The 16,273-nt window shown below is 49.0% G+C and overlaps 1 protein-coding gene across 1 annotated transcript in view; it reads left to right on the top strand.

The window, feature by feature from the left end:
- The window catches only part of IFT43 (intraflagellar transport 43), a 67,368-nt gene that overhangs the window by 24,216 nt on the left and 26,879 nt on the right, over window positions 1–16,273 (top strand). The window contains exon 3 of the mRNA XM_040975591.1: window positions 1,588–1,652. Coding sequence (XP_040831525.1) covers window positions 1,588–1,652 — 65 coding nt within the window. The remainder of the gene's footprint in view (window positions 1–1,587; window positions 1,653–16,273) is intronic.

The following is a 16,273-nucleotide window of genomic DNA, read 5'->3' as shown; positions in this document are numbered from 1 at the left end:
CCTAGAGATGGGTAAGTACTGGATGGCAGGTGCAACCATAGAAGGCCTCATGGACTGGGGTGCAATGATGGGGCTCAGTGCATCTTCTTGGGTTTCCCCCACAGATATAAACTGCCTTTCCTCTTCTCTATTTTTGTTCTTTCTCACAGAGATAAACAGGAACCCTCAAGTAGCTTCGTTGCCTGCCTCTCGCTTGGATTAAAAAAAAGAAAAACGTAAATCTGCTTTCTCTCAAGTGCTACTGATGTTTCCCAGAGGTTAAGCTGGATGCCAAGTGTTACAGCACTTGGGGTCTTCTTAATTGTTCCCAGCAGATCGGCTCCCTCTAAACAGAGTGCGTTCTTGGCAGGAAAGAGCATGGACCATGGCGTGAAACAAGAATATCTAAAGTATAAAGACATTTAGGCATGATAAGGACGTGCTTTCTTTAAAAATTCCAAGCTAGGCTTTCAAAGAAGGTGGCAGCAACCTCACTGTTGAGGCCCAGGCGCGTGAGCAGACCACGTGCTCTCTGCCAGAGAAGAACTGCCAATTAGTGAAGAATCCCAGCTCAGGTCCTCTGTTTACCTGCTACCTCTGGCTGTTTATTGCTCTGCAGTGTCAGAGTTACAACAGACTTTTATGGCCCACGGAACCAAAAATCGTTAGCTCCTAACTTTTGTAGGAGAGATCTGTCAACCTCTTGTTTTAGGTTGTCCCTCAAAAGAACTTGCTTGGACTGAGCACAATACTCATATGAAAAAAGAAAATTGATATTTCAAAGACCAGTCCCTAGAGAATGGTAGGTGATTCAGAAGGAACTATTCGATGCTGTTTTATCCAATGGAAATGACTTTGGGGATAGCTAACATTCCCTAGGTGCTCCTGTGATAAGCCACGCAAGCATTGGTGCATCTGGGGAGCTAGCTGCATGTCCCTGCTGCAAGAGTGTGCCTCCTGCAGCTCTGATCCAAGTACATTCTTAACCCACTAAATGTAGGATTTTACAGCAGGCCTCACTCTTGGACCTTTATTGTATTACTATTATAAAAGCAGTCCAAGTTATGTTAAAAAAAAAAACAACTAGAAAATGTACAGTAGCAGAGAGAACAAAGTTAAACTTGTCTGTGATTGGAGTCCCGCCCTCGGTAGGGCCCATAAAGCTGTTTAACAAAAAATGTTATGTGTGAATCTTTGCATAAAATCATAAAAAATAAAAATACATGGGACTTTATCCTAAGTACATACTCTAATATAGTCTTTCATGTGTTCCCTGGTGCCATTTGCTTGTGTGTTCTTCTGTTGATTTAATGCCTTATTGCCGGCCACGTTAGTAATTCCTCAGCGGTCACTGTTGTGCTTCTCTCTGATGTATTCCTTGGGGCTCAGTTCCTGGCGGTAAGGATTGGTGGCTCACAGAGAGTGAACACTTTTGAGGCTTTCATGCCTGGAGTGACCACTGGAAACCTTTTGCCAGTTCTTAAGCCTGTCATGTGAGTGTGACAGCACTGAGATGTTCTCAGGAAGCCAGAGGGTTTTGGTGAGCTGGCTGTGGCTGTTGAATGCAAATGTTGGGTGACAGTTATCTGGACTTCTTTTTCCCTGTAGGAGCCCCCTCCCAAGCCACCACGAAGACACGCAGGCTGGGCTGACGACTCCACGAGGCCATCCAAGTGAGTGCCAGTAGCTCCCAGACTGCAGGATGGGAGGGTGGGCCAGGAGCTCCACGCCCGTGCCGTTGGAGCATCACTGAGATGTAACTCACAGTATCATACAGTCGCAGAGGCTGCCACATTTGCTTGTTCATTTATTTTTGTTTACTTGTATTTAAGGATGGGAATATTGATCCATTCCTTGGCCACAATCTGCCACGCACTCAGAACAGTACCTGATTTTTGGTGGAAAACACTTTTTTTTTTTTTTGCTGACTGAATAACAGTGTGTGTAAACTAATGATTCCTCAGAGTTCCTTAATTTAAAAAAAAGTGTGCAACTTAGCCATTCTTAGGGCAGTCACAGGGTCATGTGAACAAAATCAGTTATAGCTGTATAATAGAGACTAGCATACCGGGAAGTGAAGACACTGAATAAAGGGGGGACTACCGGTGAACCTGTTAGATATACCTTGACAGTATGATACTAGATTTCCTATCATTGCCTACACACACAGTGTCATAGCACATTTAAATAGCAGAATATGGGACTTGTGACTGTTGCTGAAGGACTACTCTATTGTAAATAATATGGGGGAAGTTGTAGGGGAGGCGATTGTGGAGGGAGGAAGGTAAGGTGGATGGGGGAATTGTTATGACTGAAAAACATATCATGGAAAATAATAAATAATAAAATTTTAATTACAAAAAATAACTTTTCATGCACATAGGAAAACAAAATCAGTTTCTGAACATGCTTTAATCACTGCTTCTCCCAAAGAAACTCTGTACCTGTTAACAACCACTTTGTGCCCCCCTCTGGGCTCTCCTGCCCTGAGCAGCCTCCAGCCAGCCTTCTGTCCCTTTGACTCACCTATTCTGTACGTTATATATAAATGGAATCATTTATGGCCTGGGAAAGTAGTGGAGGACGGCCCAAAGCCCTGGGACCCTGCACCCGTGTGGGAGACCTGAAGGAAATTCCTGGCTCCTGGCTTTGGATCGGCGCAGCAGCGGCTGTTATGGTCACTTGGGGAATGAATCATTGGATGGGAGATCTCTCTCCTCCTCTCTGTGTATCTGACTTTGCAATAATAAATAAATAATTCTTTAAAAAAAAAAAAGATTTATCTTAAATCCAAAAAACTACAATAGCCAGTTTAGGCTGCTCTGAAGCCAGGAGCCAAGAGCTTCATCTGTTTGTCCCATATGGGTGTAAGGGCCCAATATATGGGCCATCCTCCACTGCTTTCCCAGGCACATTACCAGTACTGGATCAGAAATGCAGTAGCCAGGACTTGAACTGGTACCTATATGTTATACTAGCATTACAAGAAATGACAACCCTGCTGTAACACAGTACTGGCCCCTTCTAGTTGTACCATAAAGTATTTTTTCTTGTTTTTGTTAATTTTTTCTACCTTCCTTCTCTTCCTCTCTTCTCCAAATATCTGCTGTATGTACATACTGCATATCCACAGAGAGAGTTGAATTCTTATTTCTGAACCACTTGAAAGTAAGCTTTAGACATTGTACCAGCTCACACCTGATACTTCAGTGTGCATCTCAAGATCAAAGTCAGGGTTAAGGCACTGTGTTACAACAAGTTAAGTCCTGCTCAGTGCAGCCCAGCATCCCATATTGGATTGCCTGGGATCCAGTCCCTGTTCTGCTTTCTAACCAGCTTCCTGCTGGGGTACTCCGCTGGGTGGACAGCAGATGGTGGCTCAAGTACCCGGGTCCCTGTCGCCCACATGGCCAGCCTGGCTTCCTCCTGCTGCAGGCCCATCTTGTGGGGTCATGCGCCAGGGTTTTTGTTTGGGTTTTTAGCTTGCAGATGGACAGTGTTTCCCATGCTTTCTCATTAACCTCCTCTCTGTCACTCTGACTTTCAAATAGGTACATAAATCTTAAAAACGATTAAGGACATTCTTTAGATAATCATAATATAATGGTTATAAGTAGAATACTGTGTAGCCATTTAGTAATATATAATACATACCTTATATTTAAATCTCCCATTTGTCCCTAAAACATCTTTTATAACTTTGGGATCCAATCAGCTTACACATTTTATTTGGTAGGTTTTTTGGTTTTAAAAAAATTTTTTTCTTTTTTTAAAAATAACATTTGTTTATTTGAAAGGCAGAGTCTACAGAGAGAGGAGAGACACCCAGAGAGATCTTCTGTCCACTAGTTCACTTCACTCCCCAAATGGCTGCAATGACCAGAGCTGGGCCAGGCCAAAACCAGGTGCCAGGGGCTTCTTTGAGGTCTCTCACTAGGTGGCCCAGGGTCCTAGGCCATCTTCTGCTGTCTTCCCAGGCACAATGGTAGGGAGCTGGATCGGAAATGGAGCAGCCAGGTCCAACCCTATTGGATGCTGGTACTGTAGGCAGAGGCTTAATGAGCTGCCCCCACAGCACTGGCCCCATAGTTGATCTCTTTGTCTCTTTGGTTCCCTCGCTTACTCCTTGCCCAAGACATTGACTCCTTTGAGGGATCCAGACCAGCCATCATGCGGAATGTTTCAGATTCCGGATTTCTCTGACTTGACTCTTCATCATTACATTGGATTAGAAGGTTTTTTGGCCAGGACAGGACAAGTTGTGCGCTTGTCAGCATATCAGATCAGGAAGCCTCTGCTACCAGCCTGTCCCTACTGGCATTCCTGAGTTTCCTCACTTGGTTTAGGCAGTGGCCTGTCCATCTCTACCTTGTAGAGGTCCTTTCTTTCTGTAGAAATCATTTGTGGGCCCAGTACAGTCACCTAGCAGCTAAAGTCCTTGTCTTGAATGTGCTGGAATCCAATATGGATGCTGGTTCTAATCCCGGCAGCTCCACTTCCCATCCAGCTCTCTGCTTGTGGTCTGGGAAAGCAGTCGAGGATGGCCCAAAGCCTTGGGACCCTGCACCCTCATGGGAGACCTGGAGGAAGTTCCTGGCTCCTGGCTTTGGATTGGTGCAGCACCGGCCATTGCCGCCACTTGGGGAATGAATCATCAGATGGAAGATTTTCCTCTTTGTCTCTCCTCCTCTCTGTGTATCTGACTTTGCAGTAATAAATAAATCTTAAAAAGAAAAAATCAGTTGTGATGCACCAGGGTGCTGCTGGGCCAGGTGAGTGTTCTGGAAGGATCACTTTGCTGTCAGTGTGACAGGTGGAAATCTCAAAGGTTGGAAGACCTACCGAGAGTTAATACTCTGTAGGAAAGATGAAAACCTGAGCTAGGTGTTGCTGTGAGGATGGGAACGAGAGGAGACTGGGAGACATTTGGGGGGTGGAGTCACTGGGAGTGCAGTTGTTGGGCAGGGGAGAGGTGGAAGGTCACCGGCAAGGTGTCTAGTCCGTGTTTCTGACTGAGCAGTGATACCGTAAGTTAAGTTGTACAGGAGAGACTCGGTTTGGGGGTTGGTGATGTGCACGCAGCAGCTCATTTCCATTCCAGAAGAGGGGGGGGGAAAGATGCTGTAGAGGCACCCACGTAGATAGCAGAGAGAGAAATGTCGTGTCTCCCTCTTTTTTTAAAGATTTATTTAATTTTTATTACAAAATCAGATATACAGAGAGGAGGAGAGACAGAAAGGAAGATCCTCTGTCCGATGATTCACTCCCTAAGTGAGCGCAACGGCCAGTGCTGTGCCAGGAGCCAGGAACTTCCTCCCGGTCTGCCACACGGGTGCAGGGTCCCAAAGCTCTGGGCCGTCCTCGACTCCTTTCCGGGCCACAAGCAGGGAGCTAGATGGGAAGTGGAGCTGCCGGGATTAGGACCAGCATCCATATGAGGTCTTGGTGCGTTCAAGGTGAGGACTTTAGCCGCTAGGCCACAGCGCCAGGCCCAGATGTTGTGTTCCTTCTTCATGGGAGTCACATCTTCACAACCTCATCCAAGCCTGCTCGCCTCCCAGGGGTCCCACCTCCCAGCACTGCCATTTGGGGTTTAGGGTTTCAGCACAAGACCTGGGGAGGGAGAACATAAATATTCAGTCCATCATGTCACCATCTAGGCACATGACACCGGATTTCTTGGGTAGGTTCTATTCAGTAAGCTAGATAGGAAGGTCAGAAGGAAGGGAGGTTCACAGAAGTCTTGGCCAAGTTGGTAGCAGTGAGAAACCAAAAGAGCCAGTTCAGGATCCGGCTGAGGTGCCAGCAGAAAAGAAATAGGAGATTCTAGGCTGCTTGGCTCTGTTTGGTGTTACTGCCCAAGGCAAGAGCACAGTGTGTGTGCAGCACCTATCTCAGTGCCTAGAGAACTCCCATTCTCACCCCTGCGTCTCAAGAGCAGAACCGGGGGGTTGCCTGGCACTGGGGCCACTACCTATCTGCTGTGCTGACGCCAGAGTCCTAGCTCTGCCGAAGCTTCCATCTTGGAACCAGCTGCCCTTGGCCCCGAGCTGGCCCGTGTTGGGACACTTAGGGTTGCTGGGTCACTGACTTGGCTGGTAGGAATCAGGGCTGAACCCAAGGGAACCAGACTTGGTAATGAGAGGAAGGAAAGGCAGTCTGATTAAGTTTTGTCTCAAAGTGTCTGTTTTTGGGTTTGTCCCTGCATTGATCTGCAAGGGAATGAGGCAAGTAATGGCCCCTCAGGGACTTTGAGGACTTTGCTCTCAATGTCAGCCGTCATTTTCAATCACCCACTCCCTCCCAGCCATTAATTTTGGCCCAGGATCATGGGGACTTGTCCATCTATCACTCCTAATTGACACTAAATGATCTGTCAGTTTATTGATGAACGGCAGGAGTGGAATTGTCACAATATATTTTACTTTCTAACAACTCCTCCTGACAATTTTACCTTGTCCATCTCACTCTCCTCACATAAATCTCCACTGGCCGCTCATTCCTCCTCGTGGGCCGTTCCTGTGCCAACCACTTCCACGTCATCTGCACGTGTCAAGGGCATCAAGATGGCGGTCCAACTGCTATGTGCTGGCCCTGAGCTTGCCCCCCTTCTCTCCTCCTCCTCCTCTCTCTCTCTCTTTTAATGGCATAGATGTTCCAAGAATACTAAGGGCTTCTGTCCTCTCCCTCTGTGTCATTACCACACTGGAGTCTCTTTACCTTCGAATGAACAGCCAGTAGTTAATTCCTGATAGATGACAAAAGTGTGACAAGCAAAACTCCAAGAGGCCAGAGGCTTCTAGGCCTCTTGTGAGCACAGTTGCAAACATGCACCTGTTCTCTCACACCAGGTCTGCTCCAGACCATCGAAGTCAGGGCCTTAGGTAGGTGTCACAGAGGCTAGGTCAGGTGCAGCTTCCTGACATGTATGCCAGGGACTGCACTGTGGCTGCGAGTCTGATGGGATATGGTCACCCGCCCTGGGCCTGCTGGACTGGGTCTAGAGTCCCCAAGGCTGTAAAAAGTGCCACTCATCTACCCCTGTTTGCCATTCAGAGGTTGCGTGTAAGGAATCTGTGTCATGAAAAAGAAGGGTTAGATGTATAAGTGACATAATTATCTGCTCTTAAGAAGATGTACATACCAACGTAAAAGCTGCTGGGTCTTTTTACAAGGCCCCAGATGAGCAGAAGTGCTTGACAGTCAGGAAAGAATGTCATTGACTCCCTCCCTCCCCCAATTCCTCCTGCTGGGAATTATTTTTGCCTAACTGATGAGGGCTGTTTTTGTTTATTAACCATCATGCCGGTATCATGTCTATCAAAATTAATAATAATTCCCAGCTCATACTCGGTTGCTTCCAGTATCTCAAAGATGCCATTTCATACAGTTACATTATTAAAAGGAACAAAGCAAGGGTTACATGTTGTATGTAGTTTTTGTGTTTCTTTGGTCTCTCTCTGGAACACTTTCTCTCCTCCCCCGTGTCTTTGTTGTTTTGTTTATTTGTTTTATAAGAGGCGTATCCCATGGAATGCTCCACATTCTGCATTTGGCTCTTTGTTTCGTAGTGATGGTGTTAATAGTTCTGTCCCCTGTGTTCCCTCAGTGAGCTGATAGATCTGGATCTGGTTCAGTTGAGGTTCACTGGGCAGTGCTGCCTTGCAGGTGATGCATGCTTCTGTTGTGCCACATCGGAAGGCACAGGTGTCCTGCCTCTCCACATGCAGTCCACCTGTGATGGCTCACTGGGGCCAGGGGTGGGTAAGCCTTCACTGCACAGTCCACCACATACCTTGCTAATGTTGGTCGCTTTCTTTGATGACGGTTATTTAGAGCCATGATTTCATTAAAGCTCAGGGGGGCCTTAGAACTTGCTTGCAGCAACTTTTTAGTGGTCTGGAATACAGTTTATATTTGAATTGCTGCCTTTTTCTCCCTCCGGTGTGTGTACTTTGAATATTTTCAAACCTATAGAAAGGTTGCAAGAACAGTACAGCAAACGCTCACGTACAACTCACCTTCAGCAACCAACTGTGTCTGTCTCCGAGTGGCTCTTTCCTCATTCCCTAATCCTGTTTTGGTTTTTACCTTTTCTTTCACATTTCTTTCTGTATCTGACCTACTTGAAAGGTGGGATGAGGGACCAGGCAGGCAGGCAGAGAGCGAGCTCCCGTCTGTTGACTTACCTCTAAAATGTCCTCGATGACTGAAGTGGGGCCAGGTTGAAGCTAGGACCCTGCAGTTCCATTTGAGTCTGTCACCTGTGTGGCGGCGGAGGTGGGGGTCTAACCTACTTGAAACATCACCTGCCATCTCCAAGTGTGCAATAGTAGGAATCTGGAATTGGGAGTGGAGCAAGGACTCAAACCCAGGCATTGTGGCATGGGGTGAGGGCACCCCAAGCTCTGCTACAGGCCTGCTGCGTTTCCTTCCTTCCTTCCTTCCTTCCTTCCTTCCTTCCTTCCTTCCTTCCTTCCTTTCTTGCTTTCTTTCTTGCTTTCTTTCTTGCTTTCTTTCAACTCTTTGAGAGCTGTCTGCTTTTTTGTTACTGGCATCCAGTAGCAAGTCGTACAAGAAATGTTTGTTTATATTATTTGGTTCTGGCAGTGCAGTGCTTGGCAGGTCAAGGTGCACAGTACCTAGAGGGTAGATTCTGGACATTATTTATTTTTTAAGAGACCCTGAGATATGACTGCAAATCTGGATCCCATCCATCATCCATCACAGATCCCCGGTGCTCTTATTTTATTTTTTAAAGATTCATTTATTTTGATTGAAAAGGCAGATTTACAGAGAGAAGGAGATACAAAGATCTTCCATCTGCGTGCCCACTCCCCAGGTGGGCACAACAACTGGAGCTGAGCCAATCCTAAGCCAGGATCCAGGAGCTTCTTCCAGGTCTCCCACATGGGTGCAGGGTCCCAAGGCTTTGGGCGCTCTCACTGCTTTCCCAGGCCACAAGCAGGGAACTGAAAGGGAAGTGGAACAGCCGGGATATGAACTGATGCCCATATAGGATCTTGGCACATGCAAGGTGAGGACTTTAGCTATTAGGCTATTGCGTTGGCCCCCTGATTTATTTGCATAAATAGGATTAAGTTAACTAAATTCTTCGCCTCACATTGTTCTCATTGACAAGGATAGACTCCTGAAGGCATTTGGCACAACAGCTTAAGTCACTGCTGGTTCACTCCCTAGATGGATACAGTGGCCAGCACTGGGGCAGACTGAAGTCAGGAGAGTCCTTCAGTTCTCTTATGTGAGTGTTATGGGACCAAGCACTTGGGCCCTCTCCCCGCTTATCTCCCAGACCCACTGCTAGGGAGCTGGATTGGAAGCAAGGCAGCCGAAACATGAACCGGTGTCCACAGGGATGTCAGTGTCAACAGGCGGCAGTTTTACCCACTGTGTCACAGCACCAAGCACAACCTCCTGATTTTCTTTTTTAAAGCTGCCCTAGTCTTTATCAGACTTGCAGTTCCATCGCTGGAAACCCTGCGCAGCAGGCTGCAGAACGTGCTTGTGGACGGCCCGCGTGTCTGCCCCGGTCCTCCTGTGAGTGAGAGTGAATGGTACAGGTACCTTCACAGACACACATCATTTCTCTTTGCTTTTGTGCCGGCCACCATTGTCTTTATCCTCAAAACAGCCCCATGCTACAGGGTTGTTCCTGCACATGAGGAAGCTGGCATTCAGAAAAGTTAAGTAGCTTGCAAAAAGCGAGGCAGGATTTAAACCCAGGCAATCTGACTGTAGGAGTCCTGCCCCCTGTGCTTCCCTGCCTGCTGCTTTGTTGCCCCGTGGCACCTGGCATGGCATCTTTGCCTAGGGTAGAGCCTCAGTGTGTATTCCTGAGGGCTGTCATGCCCTCACCGCGACGTGTTACACCCATGGGAATTTAGCAGAGAATATGTGACCCAGGCCCTTGTTATTCCTGTTGGTCCCGGCTGGCCACTACTGGCCCCTGCTGGCCCGGGCTGGTTGCCTGCATGCAGAGCTGTGCACCTGGCAGCTGCCCAATCCCCCAAAGGTGAGCACAGAGGTACCTCCTGCACTTAGGGGCATGAGCCAAGGCCATGGCAGTCCTGCCAGGGAAAGGCTTCATTAGGCTAGTCATTAAGTTCAATTAGGCATTGGAAATGATCACCTCTCCTAACCTGCAGTGCCCTCCAAGAGCTGGATCTGTTCCCGGGCAGCCCGGTGGGGAGCCGGGGACTGGTTCCTGTGCCCTGGCAGCCTCTGTGACTCCATCGCTAGGCAGGGGCAGAGTAGACCAGAGCAAGGCGCTCCCGGAACAGGTAGTTATGGCTAGAGAGTCATCTTGGGGGCCGTTTGCTGCGTTCATTTCTGAGCCACACTTTTCCCAAGAGCTGGGACTTCTGCCTAGGTCCTTATACCCTCTGCCGCTCACTTGCTCTGTGACCTTGGGGCAAGTCATATGCCCTCTTTGGGCCAGGGTTGGCCAAGGGGTTTGAACTGAAGATCTCAAAATTCCCTCTTGACCTGTAGGATATTACAGTTCTTGAAAATCCCGAATGTATAAACCTTGGGTGTGGCAAGTTGGACAAGACTGAGGTTTCTTTTCAGCAAAGCAAAATAGTTTTAAAGAAAGATTTATTTGGGCCCGGCGGCGTGGCCTAGTGGCTAAAGTCCTCACCTTGAATGTGCCAGAATCCCATAAGGGCACTGGTTCTACTCCCAGCAGATCAACTTCCCATCTAGCTCCCTGCTTGTGGCCTGGGAAAGCAGTCAAGGCTGGACCAATGCTTTGGGATCCTGCACCCATGTGGGAGACCTGGAGGAAGTTCCTGGCTCCTGGCTTTGGATAGGCACAGCACCAGCCATTTCTGCTCACTTAGGGAGTGAATCATCGAATGGAAGATCTTCCTCTCTATCTCTTCTCCTTTCTGTATATCTGACTTTATAATGAAAATAAATAAATTTTTTAAAAAAGAAAGATTTATTTTCATTGGAAAAGCATATAAGATTTATGGAGAGAAGAGACAAAGAGAAAAATCTTCCATCCATTGGTTCACTTCCCAAATGGCTGCAATAGCTGGAGCTGAGCTGATCTGAAGCCAGGAGCCAGGAGCTTCTTCTGGACCTTCCATATGGATCCAGGGTCCCAAGGCTTTGGGCCATCCTCTACTGCTTTCCCAGGCCACAAAGATGGATCTGGAAGGGAAGCAGAGCAGCCGGCACACAAACTGGCACCCATATGAGATCTCGGCACTTGCAAGGTGTCAGGCCCAATAATCATCATTGTTATTGTTTTATTTACTGTCAAAAAATAATTGTATGTATTTATGAGGTACATTTGATTTCCATATATACAATAAGCAGCAACCACATCAGGGTAGTTGGCCTCTGTCATTTCAGGAAGGGACAAGGAAGGCAGCGGGCACTGCATGTGTCCCGGGGGGTGGGTTGTAGCAGGGACTGGAAGTACAGGGCAGCCCTCTATGGCGGGCTTGGCATCACCAGGCCCTGTCTCTTCAGTGTTACTCTAAGTGGTCTCAAAAGTCTGCCCCCAACTAAAAAACCACGGGTGGACATTGGATACTTTGCAGAAGGTTGCTGCCAGCAGGTCATTGTCATCTAGGAGTTACTGTCTGGAAATGACAGCAGCTGGCCAGTACGGAGGCAGGGAGGGGCCTTCCCTGTAACAGGAGCCAGGTGTGTGGCAGTGATGCCTGACACTCAGGAATTGTGTAGTGAAGTAGGAGGGGACTAGGAGAGCAGGGCCTTGAACTCCAGCTATAGCTTTGTTCTGTAGAGAATGGTCACCACTGATGCGTAGGCACCTGTGTGACCAGGGGTCCAAGAGACAGGCTGACACAGCTCTTGTGAAAGCCTCTTGTATGTGGCACCATAGTGTATATTTTATAGATGTTTCCAGAAGTGTGCCATCCAGTGAGCAGGCAGGTGCAGGGTGCACAGGTGTTCCATGTCCAGTGAGGTTCGGAGAATCCCCGGCTCGGGAGCTCTGTCCAGCACGTGAATTCATTCTTGCTCACCTGCCTGCCTGAAAGCCTGGTCCTCTGGGAATGACAGAGGCAAGATGGATTAGATCATTGGTCATCGGCGATCAATTCAACCTTCAACCCATCTCCCTTGCCTCCAGAGATTGGGGAGCACGGGGGCTGAGGGTGTTGGAGAGTTGCAGCTTTCATCCCGAGCGTGTCCAGGAGTCCCCGGCCATCAGTCATCCCATCAGCAGAGAAGAAGGCACTTAGCATGTCGGAAATTCCAAAGGCTCTTCAGGGATTGTGTGCCCGGAAGCCACATCCATATTTGGAAGAAGCCCAGGCATGTCTGTTTCCTACTGTAACTTACAATGTGCAGACTCCCGCGGGGCTGTCACCTCCGCGCTTCCTGGCGGGGCCTTCCATCTGCAGGCTGTACAGTTTTTGCAGATGGCTTCTGCCTGTCTTCTCCTGCCACATTCGATGGCTTTTCTCTGGCTGACAGATGCCAACCGTGTCTCACTTGCCTGCCTTGGGAATTGCACCTGCTCCCATTCCAAATCGCCGCTGTCTCTCCTAAGAGCTTGTGTTAAGGGTGCTTGCTCACAGGAGTCCTGCTTCCCACGGGCTGCATGGGCTCCTCTGTCGACTGGGGCTGTGCTCACCTGCAGGCGATCAGAGAGCATCATTAACAGGTGTAAGCAGGAAGGAGTTTGTTTCTGAAAGCAGGAGGCCCAGGGCTGATCTAGCAGCTCCCTGAAGCCAGGAGGTGGGCAGGTTGGGGATGGGAGGCGGGCCCTTCCTTTAGTGGCTGAGCTTTGGCCACTTGCTTGTTCCTTGCAGGTGCTTGCTGGCTGCTGGACCTCCAGGCGTCACTTCTGTTTTCCAGGCAGGAAAAGGAAGAATGGTGTGGAAGTGAAGACAGAGGATACATTTTTTTTTTTTTAACAAGGGCTTGCGTTTGGAGGGAAAGAAGATGGTTTTATACTCTGAGGGCTGCTCCATCTTCCTCATTGGTCAGCATGAGGTGCCTGCGCACACCTCCCTGTGAAAGAGCCCAGACAATGGGGTGTTTTCAGTTGAGCTCCTTGTCGCTCCAAACAGAACTGGGATTTGACCTAAGAGGAAGGGGAAATTACTTTTGGGTAAAAGCAGGTGGTTTTTCTGTGGTGTGACCCCTGTCAAGCTAAGATTCAGAGGTCATGGAGTAAGACCATCCTACAGGAAGCACAGTGTCACATGAGGTGGAGGGTTAGCTGGGCCAAGGAGCATAGGAACACATGCCTCTAATTCTAGAAGTAGAGAAGCCACAGAGGTGAAAGCCAGAGAAATATCAAAGTTGCTATTTTTTTTTTAAGTTGCTATTTTAATTAAGAATCAATAGATAAAGCTGAAATGGAAGTAGAAAACCAAGAAATCAGAAAAAGCTAAGGCAGGAGATGAGAAAAAAAAATGAGAGATTCGTGCTGCAGATAGAGAGGCTAAGGCCGTTGTGTTGTAGGTGGCACTGGCCAGTTGGCCAGGCTGTATGAATGGGGCAGATTGCTTCTTGCTCAGGGTGAGCTGCAGCAGGCCAGGTGGGTGGGGCAGGCTGCTGGATGTGCTGGCTGAGGGCGGCCCAGACAAGTCCGGCAAGGGCTACAGGTGTGTGAGAAAGCGGGGGGTGATGGGCGAAACGGAGGTTAAACATCTGACATGGTGGTCAGACACTGCGTGGGGCACCTGCATACTCCATTGGAATGTCTGGGTTCATGGCGCAGCTCTGCTACCACTGCACCTTCCTGCTAACACAGACCCTACGAGGCAACATGTGGTGACTCGGGTGCTAGGGCCCCTGCCAGCCACGTGGAGAACTGCATTCAAGTTCCTGGTTTCTGACCCAGCTCTAGCTATTGTATTTGAGGAGTAACCCAGTGGATGGACGATCTCTCTGCCTTTTCCCATCCTTCAGATGAATAAAATAAAAATGTTTTTATTATTTTTTTTTAAAGATTTATTTTTATTATTTTTTCATTGGAAAGGCAGATATACAGAGAGGAGAGACAGAGAGGAAGATCTTCCGTCCGATGATTCACTCCCCAAGTGAGCGCAACGGGTCGATACTATGCCGATCCGAAGCCAGGAGCCTCTTCCGGGTCTCCCACGCGGGTGCAGGTTCCCAAAGCTTTGGGCCGTCCTCTGCTGCTTTCCCAGGCCACAGGCAGGGAGCTGGAAGTGAAGCGGGGCTGCCGGGATTAGAACCGGCGCCCATATGGGATCCCGGGCGGCAAGGTGAGGACCTTTAACCACTTGCGCCACCGCGCCGGGCCCTTTATTATTTTTTTTTACAGATTTTTTTTTCAAAAAGACAGATAAGATTCATAAAGAGAAGGAAAGATGAGAAGATCCTCCACCTGCTGATTTACTCCCCAAATGGCTGCAATGGTTCGAGCTGAGCTGATCTGAAGCCAGGAGCTTCTTCTGAATCTCTCATGCGGGCGCAGGGTCCCAAGGCTTTGGGCCATTCTTCATTGCTTTCTCAGGCCACAAGCAGGGAACTGGATTGGAAATGGAACAGCCAGGACGTGAACCGGTGCCCACATGGGATGCTGGCACTTGCAGGCAGAGGGTTAGCCAGTTGAGTTATTGTACCGCCCTTCCTCCCATTTTCATTTTTTAAACTGCATTTATTGAAGAGGCAGAGAGAACTCCCATCCATTGGTTCACTTCCCAACTTCCTACAGTGGCCAGGGCTGAAGCCAGAAGCCAGGCATACAGGGTGGCATGGCCAGGGCTGTAGCCAGAAGCCAGGCATACAGGGTGGCAGAGCCCCGTTTTTTGGGCCATCACTGCTGCCTGCCAGCATCTGCATTGGCAGGAAACTGAAATCACAAGGCAGAGCCAGGAATCAAACCCAGGTACTGCAGTGTAGGGTGCAGGTGTCTTATCCTCTGGGCTAAATGGCTCGTCCCTCTCCAGACCTTTTATAAAAGCATGGAATTCCACCCATGAGGCAGAGCCCACGTGGTCTAGCCACCTTGAATAGGCCACACATCTCACTCAGATGAATCGGGTGCACCTTCTTGAGTATGCTATGGTTTACCTCGTACTGTTACATTGGGGTTAAGGTTCAGTGGGAATTTTTGGAGAGAGTGCATGTCAAACCATGACCCCGTATCTAGAGCCTGTGACAACACTGGCTTCAGGCTGGTGGTGCAAATGGAGGCCCAGGATGGGAGGTCATCAGCAAACCTGTGGGCTGGTGGGACCCTTGGCGAGGATCTGGGCTCCTTTGTGTCCTCCCTGAGCCCAGACGCAGGGGGGTGGTTTCTGAGCTGCCCTTCCCCAGCTTGGTGATCCAGAGGGGCCAGCCAGCCTGTGTAGACATCCTGTTTCCAACTTCTTGAGGTGGGAGTGGGGTGCTAGGGGGTGGGGACCCTGGAAGCAGGTGAAGCAGGAAGGAGACAACCAACAATGTTGAGAGCAGATGTAGGATTTGTGGTGTTGACCCTGAAAATGGTAGAAAAGAGAAAGAGGCCTCTCTCCTTCCTTCTGTCCTCCATTCTCTGCCCCCCTTTTTTCTTCTTCCTCCCTGCCACATTGTCTTTGGGGTCCCTGAATAATCACCTCCCACTGTCTTTTCATTGAAATGTCAGGATTGGAGAAGCCAGCTGCTACAAGGGGCTGCTCGGAGGCATCAGAGTAGAGGACAGTGTTGGTGGGAACCGATGAGGTGGGCAGGTAGGGAAAAGGGGATGGGGTGACCATTCCCGGCACACAGGAGCCCGGGGTGTCGTGGAGTTCGGCCCACACAGACTGGAGGAGTGTCTCCATGTCGGAAAGGCCCTCACACGTCCTTCTTGCCCTCCTGCCCAAGGTCATACAGCTAATTAGCAGAAGAGGCTGTGCCTGTCCTTACACAGTCATGCCCACCCTCCAACCCGGAGAGCCACACACATTTACCTCAAGTTCATGCGAAGGCCGTGCACTCTGCTTGTTTGTGCCACAGTGAGTCCGGTAGAATAAAATCATCTTTCTTGCTCTCCCTGGGAACCCTCATGGAAATGCTATGTCGGTGATATGAAGCGTCATAATAAAGAAAAAAAAAAACCTTCAAGGAAAAAGTTGTGTCCCCGACGCCGGCCAGGGTTTGCAGCCAGGGAGAGTGGGAGCCGAGAGCCAGCAGGGAGAGATGGGAGAGGCCAGCCACTGGTTCCCCCGACGGGAGGAGCTCCTTGTTCTCCCTTTGATGGGTCCGTGCTCGCAAAAATGAAATGCATCTCTGAACATCACGCCTCCTCCTCCCCTTTCTGCTTAGTGCTTTATTGGAGAAGTAGCCAAAAGCA

This window comes from Ochotona curzoniae, unplaced genomic scaffold, assembly GCF_017591425.1.
Source record: "Ochotona curzoniae isolate NIBS_2020 unplaced genomic scaffold, NIBS_Ocur_1.0 contig_2688, whole genome shotgun sequence".
In the NCBI taxonomy this organism is placed as follows: domain Eukaryota; kingdom Metazoa; phylum Chordata; class Mammalia; order Lagomorpha; family Ochotonidae; genus Ochotona; species Ochotona curzoniae.
The sequence above is the reverse complement of the archived record's forward strand: the minus strand, read 5'-3'. Positions and strand labels throughout refer to the sequence as shown.